At 41.8% G+C, this 16,070-nt stretch overlaps 1 protein-coding gene across 1 annotated transcript in view; it reads left to right on the plus strand.

Annotated features, from left to right (window-relative positions):
* The window catches only part of LOC135730614 (dynein axonemal heavy chain 2-like), a 78,823-nt gene extending 64,555 nt beyond the window's left edge, over positions 1 to 14,268 (plus strand). Inside the window, exons 16-19 of the mRNA XM_065248514.1 lie at positions 9,058 to 9,297; positions 10,391 to 10,579; positions 11,391 to 11,538; positions 14,171 to 14,268. Coding sequence (XP_065104586.1) covers positions 9,058 to 9,297; positions 10,391 to 10,579; positions 11,391 to 11,538; positions 14,171 to 14,268 — 675 coding nt within the window. The remainder of the gene's footprint in view (positions 1 to 9,057; positions 9,298 to 10,390; positions 10,580 to 11,390; positions 11,539 to 14,170) is intronic.
* Positions 14,269 to 16,070: the final 1,802 nt, after the last annotated feature.

A 16,070-nucleotide genomic window follows, 5' to 3' on the forward strand; every position in this document is an offset into this window, starting at 1 on the left:
ACTTAAAGTTTATTCAAATTAAAATTTCACTTTAGTTTCACTTTGGATTTTTTAGGTGTTACCAATTTTTTGTAGAACATTTTTCACAGCTCCATTAAATTTTCAAAAATTAAATAAATTTCACTTCTTTATTTGTTAAACATCAAATAAGCATTGCTTCTCATTCAAGTCCAGGCTTTTACTTTAGTTGTTGGTGCCACACATATTTTTGTGAGGGCTGCTAGAGTCCTGGTGAGTGGTGGTTAAGATGTGGTCTGAGTATTGCACTTTTACAGCAGACAGCAATCGCTGCATTAGAATTAGTGGTCAGATAACTGGCAGGTGTTATTTTTACTATACAGTACAAGATCAGGAAGAGCAAATGTATACTTGCTGCTACAGTTTAATAGCTCATAAAGCAGACATCCGCAGTGAAGGAGAGACATTTGGAGCTTCAGTGCCGTATGTCCACGAGAATATGTTTGGTATTGAATTGTATATTTAGTGTTTCTTAAAGAACCTCTAAACTACTGGCGGATTAGTATTGTGAGCCAGTCGATGTATTAATTTACATTGAATGCATTGGGGAAGGAATTAGATGACTTTTAATTATTTCATGATTAGAATTACACCATTTCGATGCAGTTTCCCAGACAGGGCTTATCCTGGTCCCAGACTAAAATGCATTTTTGAGCTGCCTACATTTATGAACAACTTGCACTGACATATATTCACATACAGTATATCCATACCAATGTTTTGTCTAAAGATGCACACCAGTAATGTTTTTTTTTTTTGTAAAGTATGCGACTTAAATGTCCTGATATAACTAAGGCCTAATCCTGGATTCATCTAAACCCTGTCCAGGAAACCGCCTCATAGGGTTTGTACTGTTAGAAAAATGGCTATTGTCATAATTTGCAAAAATGTACTTTTGGCATTTTATCAGGCTGCTTCTTGAGTTATTACACCGGGATGCTTATTTTCTTTCATTTGGTCCTGGTCATCCATTACAGAAAGAAACAATTTTTAAAATCAATGTTTTGCCTTGTAATTTAATTCATACATAAAACCACTCATACATAAAAGCACTTACAAAATTGAAAAGTCTTTATTTTATTTTTAATTTTTTTCACAGAAGGACAAAAATTCTAAGGCACGGTTTAAAAGGATAGTTCACCATATCACATCATTACAAATCTATATAAATGTCTTCATTTGATTAGAGGTGCACCGATAAATGCCGATATATGCTAATAATGCGTGGCTGATAACTATTCTAAATCGTAAAGCCGATATTATTCACAGCTATTTAATGTATTACGACTTTTGATCAATAAGTCCTTATCGAACTGAAATCACTGTTAGTTTAAGGAATAATCTACTCATTTTCAATATTAAACTATGTTATTACCTTAACTAAGAAGCGTTGATACATCCCTCTATCATCTTAGTGCGTGCACGTAAGCGCTGGGGCGCGCTGCGACTCGCCTGAAAAATCCGCTCCCCTTCTCCCTTTCATAATGGGAGAGGGAGAGTGTTACTGCGCCGAGTCAAAGTACTCCCAAAAGTGCTATTCCGCCATGCAATATAGTTACCCTTTTAAATCCGCTACGTTTTAATTTGTGCCACCAAGCTTGCTCGTATAAATACTCGTCTTAAATAGGAAAAACGTTGATGTGTTTGGTCACTTCTAACTTTATCTCTGTTTGGTACCATTGAATGAATGGGGCTAAGTTAAATGCTATTGATGTGTCGCAGCGCGCCCCAGCGCTTACGTGCATGCACTAAGATGATAGAGGGATGTATCAACTCTTCTTAGTTAAGGTAATAACATAGTTTAATATTGAAAATGAGTAGACTATTCCTTTAAGTCGTTTATAACATGCATTTGGAATAAGCAACACTTGTCAAACATAATCGTTGTACATATTCTTTATTATCATGAAAATACCTGAAAAGGTTTGAAGAACAGCAATATAAATATATCATTTTTCTGGAGCTGCATGTAATAGCTTCGTTCTTGGTCTACAGCGCATATTGAGTTTCTGCACGGGAGCGCCCTCTGGCTTTTGGGTGTAGCGGGATTTCACCGTAATTTATTGAGAAGCATATAAGCATCATCGGCCGATATATCGATAGGAAATTAGTAGGAAAAATGCATACTATAGAAGCTAATAAGGATTCAGAACTATCCCTTTAAGGTTTTAAACATTCTTTTGATATTTTATTTTCAATTTTTCATAGGAGGACAAACAATTTTGGCACAGTTTAAGGTTTTTAAACATTTAAGTCAAGTGAGGCTACAGTACATTTTTAAACAGTAGTGTATGTATGGGAAGTAAATGTTCTCAGGTTTTATCTTGTTGACAGGTATGTCAAAAGAAATAAACTCGATTCAACGAAAGTTCATTTCGAACCTTGGCCGTTATTTAGAAGAGAAGGCTGTGCTCATGTTTTGTTCAGAAACACCCGTGTCCTTTTTACAGCCCGATATTGCTTTTGTAATGCAAGCATAAGGCAGCGGGCTTCACTCAGAATGAAATTGTGACTCAGTGGAGTACAATTGTGCCTCCCGCAACAAAGAGCAGAAATTTAGCAGAAAGACATTCACTTCCTTTGCTGGCTGTCCATCACTCCTAGGTTGTACAAGGCAATATGATATTAAAGGGCTGGCGGTGCCCTTTAGCTATGTGGTGAAGACACGCACACATACAGGCCAGCAAGCAGAAATATGAGTGCCCCATCCACTTTAATAAAGGCCACGCGGACAACTCTTAGTTTAAACAGATCCAGCCTTCACAATGAAAGCCAGCCTGTCTGCATTCAGTGCCACCACTGTGCCCTGCTGTCTCTCGCTCGCTCGCTCGCTTTTGTGTTTGTGGAGACCTAATGGGAGTGGATCAGGTTCACATCAAAATCAATGTCAAACATCCATGGAGCCCAAAGTCTAGAGATGGCAACAGCTTCAGTGGTAAAGGAGAAGTGTGGAGAACACGACACATCTGAGCTTATGCACACCCACACGCGCTCGGAAACTCAAGTATACATTCTGCACACACATGCTCACTGAGTAATCTTCCCCTTTGAGGCTTATTTCATATGACGTGCTTCATCCCGCGAAAAAGCAGAGAGACAAGCTGGATCCAAAGCTGGGAGGAAGAGTGAGATTATGTGGAATTGTTGGATTCTTCTGAGAACCTCTGCGCAAACTCCCTGAAACGTCTCAGCAACGTTGCCCTTCGCAGAGAAGAGTGGGGAGCTGTTGGATGAGAAAAGCCTGATGCTTTGTGGATAAGATCTGTCTCCTTTGATTTGAGGTGCAGGGATGGGGCTAAAAATCTGACATTCTTATTCTGTGGAAGAGAGAGAGGGGGGAGACATGGGCAGGAAAATCCTGAAGGAAAACCCCTGCTGCTTCGTTTGGATGTGTTTTCCATCCCGTCTCGCACCACATTCCTCTCTTACAGTGGACATTTAAATTCTTGCTACTCTCTTTTCTGTTCTTTTTGTGTCTTTGCACTATTATTACTGCTTATCTTCAATGTAATGTTGTGTCCTAAGCAAAACGTGACACAAATAATACAATTCTTTTCCCGACAATTTTTCCCTAACCAGCTGTGGCCTTGGGAACCAATGCCAATTTTGTCAATTGCTTGTTTTTTTGCTGTTTTGCTAGGTAACATGTGGCACATATTTGTTTTTTGGACAGGGATTAGATTAAGCCAGGACTAGGCCTTTTAGTTTAATTAGGAAATATAAGGAATAATTGACGACAGGCCATTGAATTATAAGAAAATAATGCACACCCAAGGTGGTAATGCGGCCTACGCAAAGCGGAGTGTGCATTATTTTCAAATAATTTAAAAAGAACCGGGGTCAATTATTCAGTCCCTCCAGAAAAACGTGACTATGTGATCACATGATTTAATGCATAATTGGCCAAAGTACACATATTTATGCGGGGGATACATTTTTTCAAATACGCTGCACTTTCGCAGCATAAATTGCAGATTTCCATTAGCAAAATATGCGGGGCTTGCATTAATTTTATAATCTCCGCATTTTCGTAGCAAAATCACATATATTTAGCAGAAAGTTGAAAAATTTTGCATTTACCTCATCGCAGCCATGTCGCCTGTTGCCATGGGAAAGTCATGAAGTGATGTGATCATGTGACATGAACATCATTGAAAAGCTCCAAAAGCTGAAAACGGCAAAATATTTGCAAGTTCCTGCAATTTCATCGCATAAAATTGCATAAATATCCCGCATATTCCATCGGAATATTCCATTTTCTTAAAAGAAAAGTCCAGATAATTTACTCACCACCATGTCATCCAAAATGTTGATGTCTTTCTTTGTTCAGTCGAGAAGAAATTATGTTTTTTGAGGAAAACATTGCAGGATTTTTCTCATTTTACTGGACTTTAATAGAGCCCAACATTTAATCCTTAACTCAACACTTAACAGTTTTTTTCAACGGAGTTTCAAAGGTCTATAAACGATCCCAAACGAGGCATAAGGGTCTTATCTAGCGAAACGATTGTCATTTTTGACAAGAAACATAACAAATATACACTTTTAAAGCACAACTTCTCGTCTAGATCCGGTCCAGCGCGACCTAACGTAAATGCGTAGTGACATAGGGAGGTCACGTGTTACATATATAAAACGCACATTTGCGGACCATTGTAAACAATAAACTGACACAAAGACATTCATTAGTATCATTCCACATACAACAACGTAGGAACGGTCCTCTTTCAACACACTTGTAAACACTGGGGCGGAGTTTCGCGTTCGTCCTCTGTGACCTCTTGACGTCATGACGTATTGCGTGGGGTCAGCTGGCGCATCACGACCGGATCTACATGACGAGAAGTTGTGCTTTAAAAGTGTATATTTGTTATTTTTATTGTCAAAAATGACAATTGTTTAACTAGATAAGACCCTTATGCCTCGTTTGGGATCGTTTATAGTCCTTTGAAACTCCGTTGAAAAAAACTGTTACATGTTGATTTAAGTATTAAGTGTTGGGCTCTATTAAAGTTCTTTAAAATGAGAAAAATCCTGCAATGTTTTCCTCAAAAAACATAATTTCTTCTCGACTGAACAAAGAAAGACATCAACATTTTGGATGACATGGTGGTGAGTAAATTATCTGGATTTTTCTTTTAAGAAAATGGAATATTCCTTTAAAGGGGACAGAGAATTAAAAAACATTTTTACCTTGTCTTTGTTGAATAATGGTAGTCTACCCGCATTCACGAACATACAAAAAGTGCTAGACATGCTAAACATCTCAGTCTCATAGAAATTCCTCTTTTAGAAATGTCAGCCAGAAAACAGCCCAATCTGAAAAACTGATGCTTATGACATCACAGGCATCTAACTGCCCCTCCACTTTAAAATAATTGGCTAAATTTTTTGAGTGGCAGCAAAGTCAGCCAATCAGTAATGAGATTGCAAGTTAAGCCAGTAGGGGGAGCCAAATAGGTGCAAAACCACTTGTTTAAAATCCCCCACCCTAATAGAGCTATCTGAGAAAGGTTTTAGGGAAGCATCTAAGGCATTACAGACCCAAACCAAAAAATTTTTGTCTACATGTCACATCACAGAACAAGAATAAATACCCCGTTCAATCATTCTATGTCACCTTTAAGAAAACGTGCAGCAAAATTAAGGATTGTGCCCGCAACTATCACAAAAAAACTCAGCGTTTTTCTGGAACGACTGATTATTCCTCTTTTACGGTTACCACATAACCATATGTAGGGGTCAGATTATCAGATTATGAGAAATGGGCTGGGCTTTTTTGACTTGAGACTGTAAGCAACTTCCCTATATGACCCTACATACTTAAAAATGAACACATCCTTTCTTAGAGTGTAGCAATAATCTAGCAAAATCCTACACTCGCAGGTTAATAAAGGTCTAAAAGCTGTCACTGGGGCAGACCTTTGTACCTAAAGTCTGTATTTTACCTTAAAGGTGCATTTTGGTACCTGAAAAGGAACCTATCTGTACCTAAAGGGTACGTATTAAAGAGCACCAATGGTCCGATTCACGATTTTACATTTCCTTTGGTGTGTAAGTGTGTATTAGTACATGTTATACTACGGGTCCGTTGAATGCTTGAATCTGATTGGCTGATAAACGTTCTGAGGTGTGCAATTATTTTCTGGGAAATGTACGGCGAACGTAGTTCCAGCAGCTCTCTTGACCGCATTACAGTTCCATATCACTTCGCATAGTTAACTGTGATAACGGACTAACAAAAACAACATGACAGACGATTTTCCGAGGCAATTACAGCGCTGATTAGAGACGCAGAGAGGTAGCCTCGTTCACACAATCTCTGTCGCTTGCCCTCTCTCTCTCTTTCTCTCTCTCTTACTCGCCCTCTCTCTCGCTCGCCCTCTCTCTCTAGCTCTCTCTCTATCTTTTTCTTTCTTTCTTTCTCTCTCTGTGTCTCTGTCGCTCTCACTCGCTTTCTAATAACTTCATTAATAACTGCATTACAATGTTATCAAAGGCTCATGCCTCCATTGCCAGCTTTAAAATGACGTTTTGGAACAAGCAAAAGGGCCGTTGGATGAGACACGGAAGGAATAGTACTACTCACAATAGCAATTTAATTACAAAAACCAGGAGAATTCCTTCATCGTTGAATTATTGAAAAATAATGCACACCCGATGGGGAACTAGGTGCATCACCACCTCGGGTGTGCACTATTTTTCTAATAATTTTCCAAGAATTCAATGGCCCGTTGTCAATTATTACTTACTTAACGATATGCAAAAGGTACATACCCCAAAGTTAACAATGACACAAGTTATCATCTCCAACATAAACCTCTTTTCTTAGACTACAACAAACACACGGATTGTAGGCAACAGTTTACTTTCTGGGATTGGTGATGTAGACATGACCGACATTTTCATTATTCCTCCCGCTTGAAATCAGCCTGAAAATTAACTCTTAATAATAATAAAATAAACATGGTAAGGAGCGTCACATTTCCGACTGACGTCAGAGGTATTCAGACCAATCACAACGTACAGATTAGTTGCCCAATCACAGAGCTTTTTAAAATCCATGCGTTTCAGGAAGAGAGTGAAATCTAGAGCTACAAAAATGTATGGTAGGCCTATTTGGAAAATAATGTGTTTATGAACCATAAACCACGCGAACACATTATACCAAATACACAAAATAACGTTGTTTTTAGCAATGAAATAAGTGCACTTTAATACCTGTACCTTTGCAAGGGGTACGTTAAAGTGACAGCATTTGTATCTTTTTCTGATTTTATAATAAAAATCCAGCAACCAACTGCAAAAACATGCGAGCTTTTTTGCATTTTTCAATGTGCTTACTTTTACTCCCGGTTGCTCTCGGTAGGCTTTGTATTTAGCTTCCTTGGTAGATTTTGTCACACAATGGCCAAACAGAGGAGCTTTAATAGTGGCTTTGTGTGGTATCTCATCTCATAGCAGTTAATCAAAACTACCTGTCTGCTGCTCCTTAGTACAGATGACAAACATGCTGTTTATTCCCCTGTGTGTTTCTTTAAACAGTAGGGTGCCTGTAAAAGCTAAAGTGTTGTTCGCAGGTTGATGTCATCACAGGTGACTCGTGGGTAGCGCTGTTACGAAATCTCGTGAGCTGCTTCCTTGCCTACTGCTTTCATTGGCACCTGCCTTCAATGGCAGCATCCTGACTAGAATATGACTTGATTCAAAATGCTTTACATTATGGAGGACCAAAAAAAAATACAACTGTTTAATAATAAGAAAAATATTAAAAAGCACACAATACAGCCAAAATTTTTTTTTTTTAAATCAATGTTAAGACAAAATGTACTTGAGTTTCTAAATATGGCTTAGGTCTGATGCTTCTTTATGGGCTCTTATGTGGTTTTTCCATTGGGCCCTTTGGCTGTGGTCCGAACGTGAGTTTGAATGTTCCCGGCGCCCCGTACAGCATCTGATTTTACACTCACTTGATTTTATCAGTGCACTTGCGTTCATTTTATATAATCACCAACTAGGGTTGGGTACGTTTACAGATTTACACAGTTTACACCTAGACAGATATGCAGACATGCGCGGGGTGGAGGGAGGGAGAGATAGCATGAGAACAAGACAAACCTCCCGACCTGTTTTTTTTACTAAAGTAATGGGATTGATTTAAAAATGTAAGAAGTAAAATGTACAGATATTTGTGGATAAATGTAAAAAGTAAAAAAATAAATAGCAAAGTACTGATACTAGATAAATCTTGAAATATTTGTTACTTCCCATCTCTAATTAAATGTGAATTGTTACTCTGTAGTACTGATGTAATTCAGTCAGTGCTCTTAAGGTTTCGCTACCCAACCCTATCACCAATGTGCATGTACAAATTTTTGTTTTTTTATTATTTTGGTATTATTATGTACAGCAGAATGAGCAACAGCTGCGCATATGTGCATCGCAATGTGCAGTTCATCAGTTGACATGGGGAAGGTGGCTTTCTGCTGCTCACAAACAGTATTTCATACTGTAAGGAGACAGCTGATGGCAAGAAATTAATTTGCATCTCCCACCCATCCTGTCCACCCTGTTATTTTATTTAAGTACTGCCACTCATGGTAAATGTGCATTGTGGAAACTAATAATGTTGTCATCAGCTAAAATGCACGCAGGTCTCTTAACTTACTGACTGAGTGCTTACCCTGAGTGTGTTTAATGAATACATTGTTTCTTTATTTATTTTCTTGTCATTACATTGTTTTACATTTATTTTTAATTAATGCAGGTTTGGTTCATCATACTACTGTATATACAGCATACAAATACACATTAAGCTGATAAATAGGCTGATTTAGATTCATGATCTGATTCAGATCAACAGTTGTATTTGAATGGAGCTGCTGGATTACTGTGTCAAGAGATGGTGTGTAGACCGAAGTGATGTAAGGGCTTAACCGAATCTTACCGTTGCTGTTTTTGGATTAACATTTGCTCTCTCTCACATTCTTTTTCTGTTTGTCTTGCTTTTTCTTGATTTTGATCACTTGTCTCCTACAGGTGCAGTTAATGGTAGATGAGTATAAAGTAGCTAACCTGGCAGTGTCCAAGTTCTGTGCGGAGATCAGTGATTTGCTTTTGGTTCGTGTGGATGGCAAGATTGTCTACGGAGACCTGGAATTCCAGGAGGATCAGAAGAAGCATCAGCACAGCCAGCTGCTCCGGCTGCAGGCTGCTCACCAGGAAATGGTCAACATCCTGGCCAAAGTCTACATGACTTTCCAGACAGATGGCACGGAGGTCAGTCTGTCTGTTACGTCTCAGGATCTTCTCTAAAATGCAACGTTTTTTAAAGATTGTGCATACAGGGTTGCCCAGGGTTCCCACGAGTCCTTGAAAGTTTATAAATCTGGGGGAAATAATTCAAGTCCCTGAGAAGTTTTTGAAAATATACATGCGTAGATATAGGTCATTGAAAGTGCTTGAATCTATTTTATGCAAGACGATTTCTTGAAAAAAATCCAAATTATTCCCTGTGTAGTGTAGGATAATATCATAAAATTTCTAGCCTTTTATGCACATGTGCTAAACTGTTCGCTTGAAATGCTTATAGCTTCTGTACGTGAATGTTGATTCATACCAAAATGCTTTTTTGCATAATTGTGTTTGACACATGAAAACGTCTCGGGTTAGGTATGATACTGTTGTTCCCTGAGAAGGGAACGAGACGCTGCGTCTCCCTTGCCATACTTCCTGCGTCCCTGTAATGCCGTCTTTGGCAATATTTCAGATAGCGATATACTTCCTGGCTCCCGCTTCACCCTGTCTTTGTCGTTAAGCCTCACCATTGGTTGGATTTGATATACACATTACCCCTGAAACGTCCCCAAAGTGTCACCGCAGTGACGCAGTGCGCATTCCCTTGAAAGGGAATTGTAACAATGTATCTTAAAAGGTAACATGATGTAACCATGCTCTCACTTCAAATGTGTCCCCACATTTAGTCCGTGAATTTGAGGTTATTGGACCTGGAAAGTCCTTGAAAGGTCCTTGAATTTGAAGTTAACTAAGGTGTAGGAACCCTGTCAATACCCATAAACCAAGCATTTATGTTTGCAAACTCAAGGATGTTTTCCCGGACATGGTTTAGTTTAATCCTGGACTTGGCCTTAGTTTTTACAAACAAGCTATACAAAAAATATACTGTTGTGCATATTGAGACAAAATATATATGTTAAGATGGGTCAATGCAAGATGTTTTTATATTAAGGCAGCTCAAACATGCATTTTAGGAACTAGCATAAACCCTGTCCGGGAAAGCGTCCCTCAGAGTATGTTTCTAGCCTTAGCAAATGTAATTTGAGTAACAAAACAAATGTATGTGTGTGTTCAGGTGCAACAGCACTGGGTGTCATACGTTGAGAAGGTAGATTGCATGGTACAGGAGGCGTTTCGTACAAATGTAAAGCGCTCTCTACAGGACCTCTCGAAAGCCATCAATGGAGATGGCAAGACTCCCCCAAACCCTTTATTCAGAGTAGAAGTGGTGCTGAAACAACGCACACCTGGATCTACTGCTCAGGTACATGCACACACGCACGCACTCACACACATACACACACACAAACTGTAGGAACCTGAAGCCTTGCAATAGCTGCCATAATAGATTACCACATACAGTCAATCCATGGCCAGATTGCTTTTGCATCATCTTATAATTGTTTTATTACACGTTTCTTCACAGTGGCTCTTAAAATATGAGTAAAAAAAGTAATAATAAGAGGGTAAGGGCAGTAATAATGTATGCCATGGCTGTACCAACCCAGACCTTCTTGCTTTGTAACATCTAGCGTGCACCAGTCACTGATAACGTTGTTTGTGTTAAGAGGTGACTTTGACATCACATTTAAACATTTTCATAAACCCTCCCTCTGTAGTTTCAGAGCAAAAAGCATACATAAAACTACGCATCTGTGCGAATCATTGTGTTGGTCACGGAGAGCAGCTAGCCATGTGTTTTACATAAAGAATAAAGACACTATCATACATCAAACAAAGGACATTTCGAACACAGCGGCCTCTATAAATCACAGCTGTTGCAGCAGTGCTGCGTTATTCAGCACTTACTCGACCACTCAGCTCTACAGAGGTATATTTGGACCAAGGCCTATGGGTAATGTCCCATGATGCTTAGTCAGCTTAACACACAGGAAGAAAAAGGCAAAAGGGTTAGTATGACTTTAGGAACTAAATTGTGTTTATTTTAGGGGCAATGGTTGCTTTGGTTGGGCTGTAGAGGCAGATCGCCTAGGGCGTAGAGCTCTGAGAGCCAGAGGGAAGGGAAATACATTACCAACTGCAAGTGTTTTCTCCCTGTGTGTGTGTGTGTCCAGGTGGATTTTTCTCCATCTCTCCCAAAACTGGCCCAAATGGTGAACAGCATTAGCGCTCAGCTCATCCACACCATCTCTGGTTTCAAACGTCTGCCGGAACTTCTGACCAATCAGAACTTGCAAAAGAAGCCCATTCACAGGATCATCGGTACACTGTGTTTTCACCTCATTTACCACATCTCTTCATTTTCTCTTTAAGTCAGGGATGGGCAACCTTAAATTTAACATGAAGAGCTATTTTTCATTTTTAAGTATTATAAGGGCTCCAATGTACGGTAAAACAGTTTTTTTTGTTGCACAAAATACTGTATAGAAGTAATGAACCGTAATTTACAATGTGTTGTTATGGGTGCAAAAACAGCAGAAAAGCAGAGCAAAGTACATCACTTCCTATGCCGCATGGCACAACCCATTGCTCTTCAGATCCATTTACTTGTGCGACCAACTGCAACGCAGATCAGTTTTTGATGTATGATACATCCTGATTTTGTTGCCATATGTAGCTCTGGGAAAAAACACTTTAATACTTGCTGATGTGCGAGTCACAATCTTTAGTAGGTACTGATTCGTGCAAGTCGCTTGCTGTATATCAGTGCGGGCCATGTTATCTTGCTATTTGACTTAAATGTTGTAATGTTTTATTTACTTTCCAAAGCATTTTACTCATTTCAATTGACATTTAAAGTAATGGGAAATTCCGATATTAAATATGTTCTCAGTTCCACTATGAGGGAACTTGCGCTTATGTGTCTGAATGTGTACATCAAATCCAACCTATGGTGGGGCGTGACGTCACTGGCCAACCTGATCTCACGAACTTCCGTGGCATAGTCACAGAATTTTGTGCTCATTTTTCCGTGGCATTCTCACGGATCTCCGCATTTTTCCGTGGCCCTGCTACGGACTGTCTTTTTCCGTGGCATTCTCACGGATTGGTTACTCAACTGTTTTGTCCTTTTTTTCCTTACCATTTTCGCTTCGGTTTAGGGTTAGATTTACATGAAATGACATCCTTATACAAACCCAACTCTAACCCCAACTCCAGGCGACAATTGTTTAAAGTTTAGAAAATATAAAAGAATAAATCAGAAAAAATTGTATAAACCAATAGTTAAAGTAACAAACTAATGCAAACACCAAATCTAACCCTAAACCGAAGCAAAAATGGTTTGAAAATAGGAAAAAGCAGTTGAGTAACCAATCCGTGAGAATGCCACGGAAAAAGACAGTCCGTAGCAGGGCCACGGAAAAATGCGGAGATCCGTGAGAATGCCACGGAAAAATGAGCACAAAATTCCGTGACTATCCCACGGAACTTTGTGAGATCATGTTGCACTGGCGGGGTGACGTGGGAGACAGAAAGCATAAAAGGCTACGTAAAAAATGTCCCCACTATCTGAAATATTGCAAAAGACGGCTTACAGGTACGCATGAAGTATGGCAAGGGAGACGCAGCGTCTCATTCCCATTTCAGGGAACAAGGGTTACATACGTAACCCAAGACGTTTGTCACACCACAGAAAAATGTGTTATTAACCACCCAGCCACCAAGTAAATAAATAAGTTATTTGGAAAACAGGCAGGATTCTCTACTCTCAAATGCTAGGGGTGTGTCCACTGTCAATCCACTCGCAAAAAAGCACCCATCTCTCTCAACTTTCAAATACCGCTTCATCCTGAATAGATGCTCATGATTGTGTTAGTGGTGGGGCCATGTTTGGTGGCTCCAGTGCATCATCGAGCCATAGTTTAAGACCCACCCAAATAATTTTGAACACAGTTCAGTTCAGAAACACAAAGTGTTTAATGATGTAACGCCACAATTCAGTTGTGAGGACTCTGCCATAATCTGGTTTGGTAATTATATCTAGTTGTGTATGGCAGGGTCCTGACAGTACAATGTTTTGTGTGGGAGAATGTGGTTTTGATATTGTCATATCTGACCACGTTTTTCCCGTGTCTTGTGACTTTTCCCCGCTCCCTTGTATTCTCTTGTCATTGTGTGTTATTTTTCCCCGCTCCCTTGCATTTTCCAGTCTTTGTTGTTTATGTCTTGTTTAGTCTAGTGTTCTGTTTTCATGTGTATATATATGTATGTATATGTGTATGTATATGTATATATATATATATGTATGTATATGTGTATGGATGTTTTATATATGTGTATATGTATGTATGTGTGTATATGTTTTTATATATTTGTATATATTTATATATATATATGGATATATTTATGGTTTTGTCTTGTGGGTACTGTGGTTGTCTTGTGTTTGTATGTGTTTTACAGGTTCACGTGTGCTTCCCTCACAGGTGTTCCTGTTCAGTGTGATTGCCTCCTCTCGTCTTCCTCACCTGTTGCTTGTTATCCTCTCGTCTGATCTGTGTATTTAATCCCTGTGTGTCTAGTGTGTCTTTGCAAGTCCGTTTGTCGATATACTCGCCTGTCACCTTGTCTATATACTTGTCTGTCACTTTGTGTGTACTCGCCAAATTACTAGCTCTGCTAGCTACCAGTTCTGTCCTGTCCTTGTTTCCAGTTTTTTGATTTAATATCTCCCCATCCCAGTTTGTGCTCTCTGCTACCCGGGAGTTTTTGCTGTGGATTTTGTTCCTGTCTCTGTTTCCAGTTTAGTGACTTAATCTTCCCTACCCCAGTCTGTGCTGTCTGTTATCCGGGAGTTTTTGCTGTGGAGTTTGACTTTTCGACGGCTCTCTGAAACGGCCCTCCATCTGCCTGCTTAACTGCCTGCCTGTTCTATTGACTGCTTTTGTGCTTACAGCAGCGCACCCTCGCCGCGGCATAGCCGCTGTCCAGCAGGAGGGTCCTACAGCACATGTGCTGCTTGGCTTGCAGCAGCACACACTCGCCACGGCATAGCCGCTGTCCAGCAGGAGGGTCCTTCAGCACTGAAGCTGCACGGCTTCTCCCTTCAGCACCACTAACGCTCTCTCTCTCACTGCCCGCCGCAGGAACTCATCTTCCCATCTGCCTCGAGTGTCTGTAGCCGGTTTTGTCTCCCTGTTCCTGGCCTTTTGTGGCTGGCCCCCACATATACTCTCTCCCACCGTTCGCTGTCTGGCCGGAGCCCGAACGTGTGTGGCTCTCCTTCCCGGTGCTTGTGTGTGCTCCCCGCCTCAGCCGTCTGCCCTGGTGTGGCTTTATGCCCAGACGCGCTATTGTCTGTTTACCCACGTTATTGTTAATAAAATCTTCTGTTTACTGCATTGGGATCTCTTCTGTTTTCTTGTGCCTGACAGAACGGACTTGCCATAAATGGATCCCGCAGATACAGAATCTGGCTGTTCAGCGACCGCTCAGCTCTCCACTACTGCCCAGGAGGAGGATTCGGCTTTCACTGCCCACCGCAACCACCATGCCCGTTTACTCTTTGGCATGCGGCAGAGAGGAGCAGAGATCCGGTCCTTCGCCTCCAGGTTCTTGGAGGAGGCTCAACTTGCCGGGCTTAGCGGGAGAGAGCTAAAGGTGATATTTTATGCCTGCCTCGATGAGCCTCTCAGGTCCAGTGAGGTGGAGTTACTCAAGCCCTTGGACTTCATCGACATGGTCAACTACGTGAGGAACAGGCCTGAACCCAAGTCTAGACCCCTGTCACCTGTCCCAGAGGGCCGCGTTGTCGGGAGGATGGTCCTGGAGAGCTCAGTACCCACCACATCAAGCTCCATAAGCTCCGCCCCGCCAGCCAGCCTTCGGGGTAGTCGTCTGGCGATACGGGGAAGGGGCATTCAGACCGGGGCGATCAGGTTGGGGAGGTCGACTCTCATCTCTCCAGCGCCGGAGACTACGCCCGCACCCGATCTCCATCCTGCATTACCGGTCTCCAGACGGAGGAAGAAGAGGAAGAAGGACTCCTCCGCTCTTCAACCAACTGCCACCCCTCAGTCCTCTGAGAAGCAGCAGCCTCTGTCTGCCCCGCTGCAGCCCCTGCCATCTGCGCAGCCTCCGCTGCAGCCCCTGCCGTCTGCGCAGCCTCCGCTGCAGCCCCTGCCGTCTGCGCAGCCAACCGCAGCAGCCTTTGTCTCTGTCCCGTCTCTGCTGCCGTCCGCAGCGGCCCCTGTCACTGTCCCTGTGTTGTCTCTGCAGCCGTCCGCTGTACCTCCTGTCATTGTCCCTGCCTCGTCTCCGCTGCCGTCTGCAGCGGCTCCTGTGACTGTTCCTGTCTCGCCTCCGCGGCCGTCCGCTGCGCCCCCTGTCACAGTCTCCATGTCGTCTCCGCCGCCGGACGCGGAGCCCCCCGTCATTGTCCCTGCCTTGTCTCCGCTGTCGTCCGCAGCCTCCTCTGTCAAAGTCCCTGTGTCATCTCTGCAGCCGCCCGCTGCACCCCCTGTCAGGTTTCCTGTTTCCCCTCAGCCTTTAAACCCTGACCTTGTTGTTCCTGCCTTGCCCCAAGCTGTTTCCTCCCCACGAAACCCTGTTAGGCCTGCCCGGCCTCCACGTACCCAACCCTCAGCTACTCCCCGGGGTCAGAAGGCTCGCCCTGTACCCAGTCCCATCCCTCCTCCTGTGAACATTGTTGTTCCCCCGCCCCCCCTCCCTTGTTTGTTGTTCTTGTTGTCCCACCCGAATCCTCTAGTTGTTCTGTCTTGTCTTCCCTTGTTAGTGTTTGTCATGTTTTCGTGGGTGCTGTCCAGTGTCCAGTCTGTCTTGTCCTGTGTCTCTCC

This window comes from Paramisgurnus dabryanus, chromosome 2, assembly GCF_030506205.2.
Source record: "Paramisgurnus dabryanus chromosome 2, PD_genome_1.1, whole genome shotgun sequence".
Lineage (NCBI taxonomy): Eukaryota > Metazoa > Chordata > Actinopteri > Cypriniformes > Cobitidae > Paramisgurnus > Paramisgurnus dabryanus.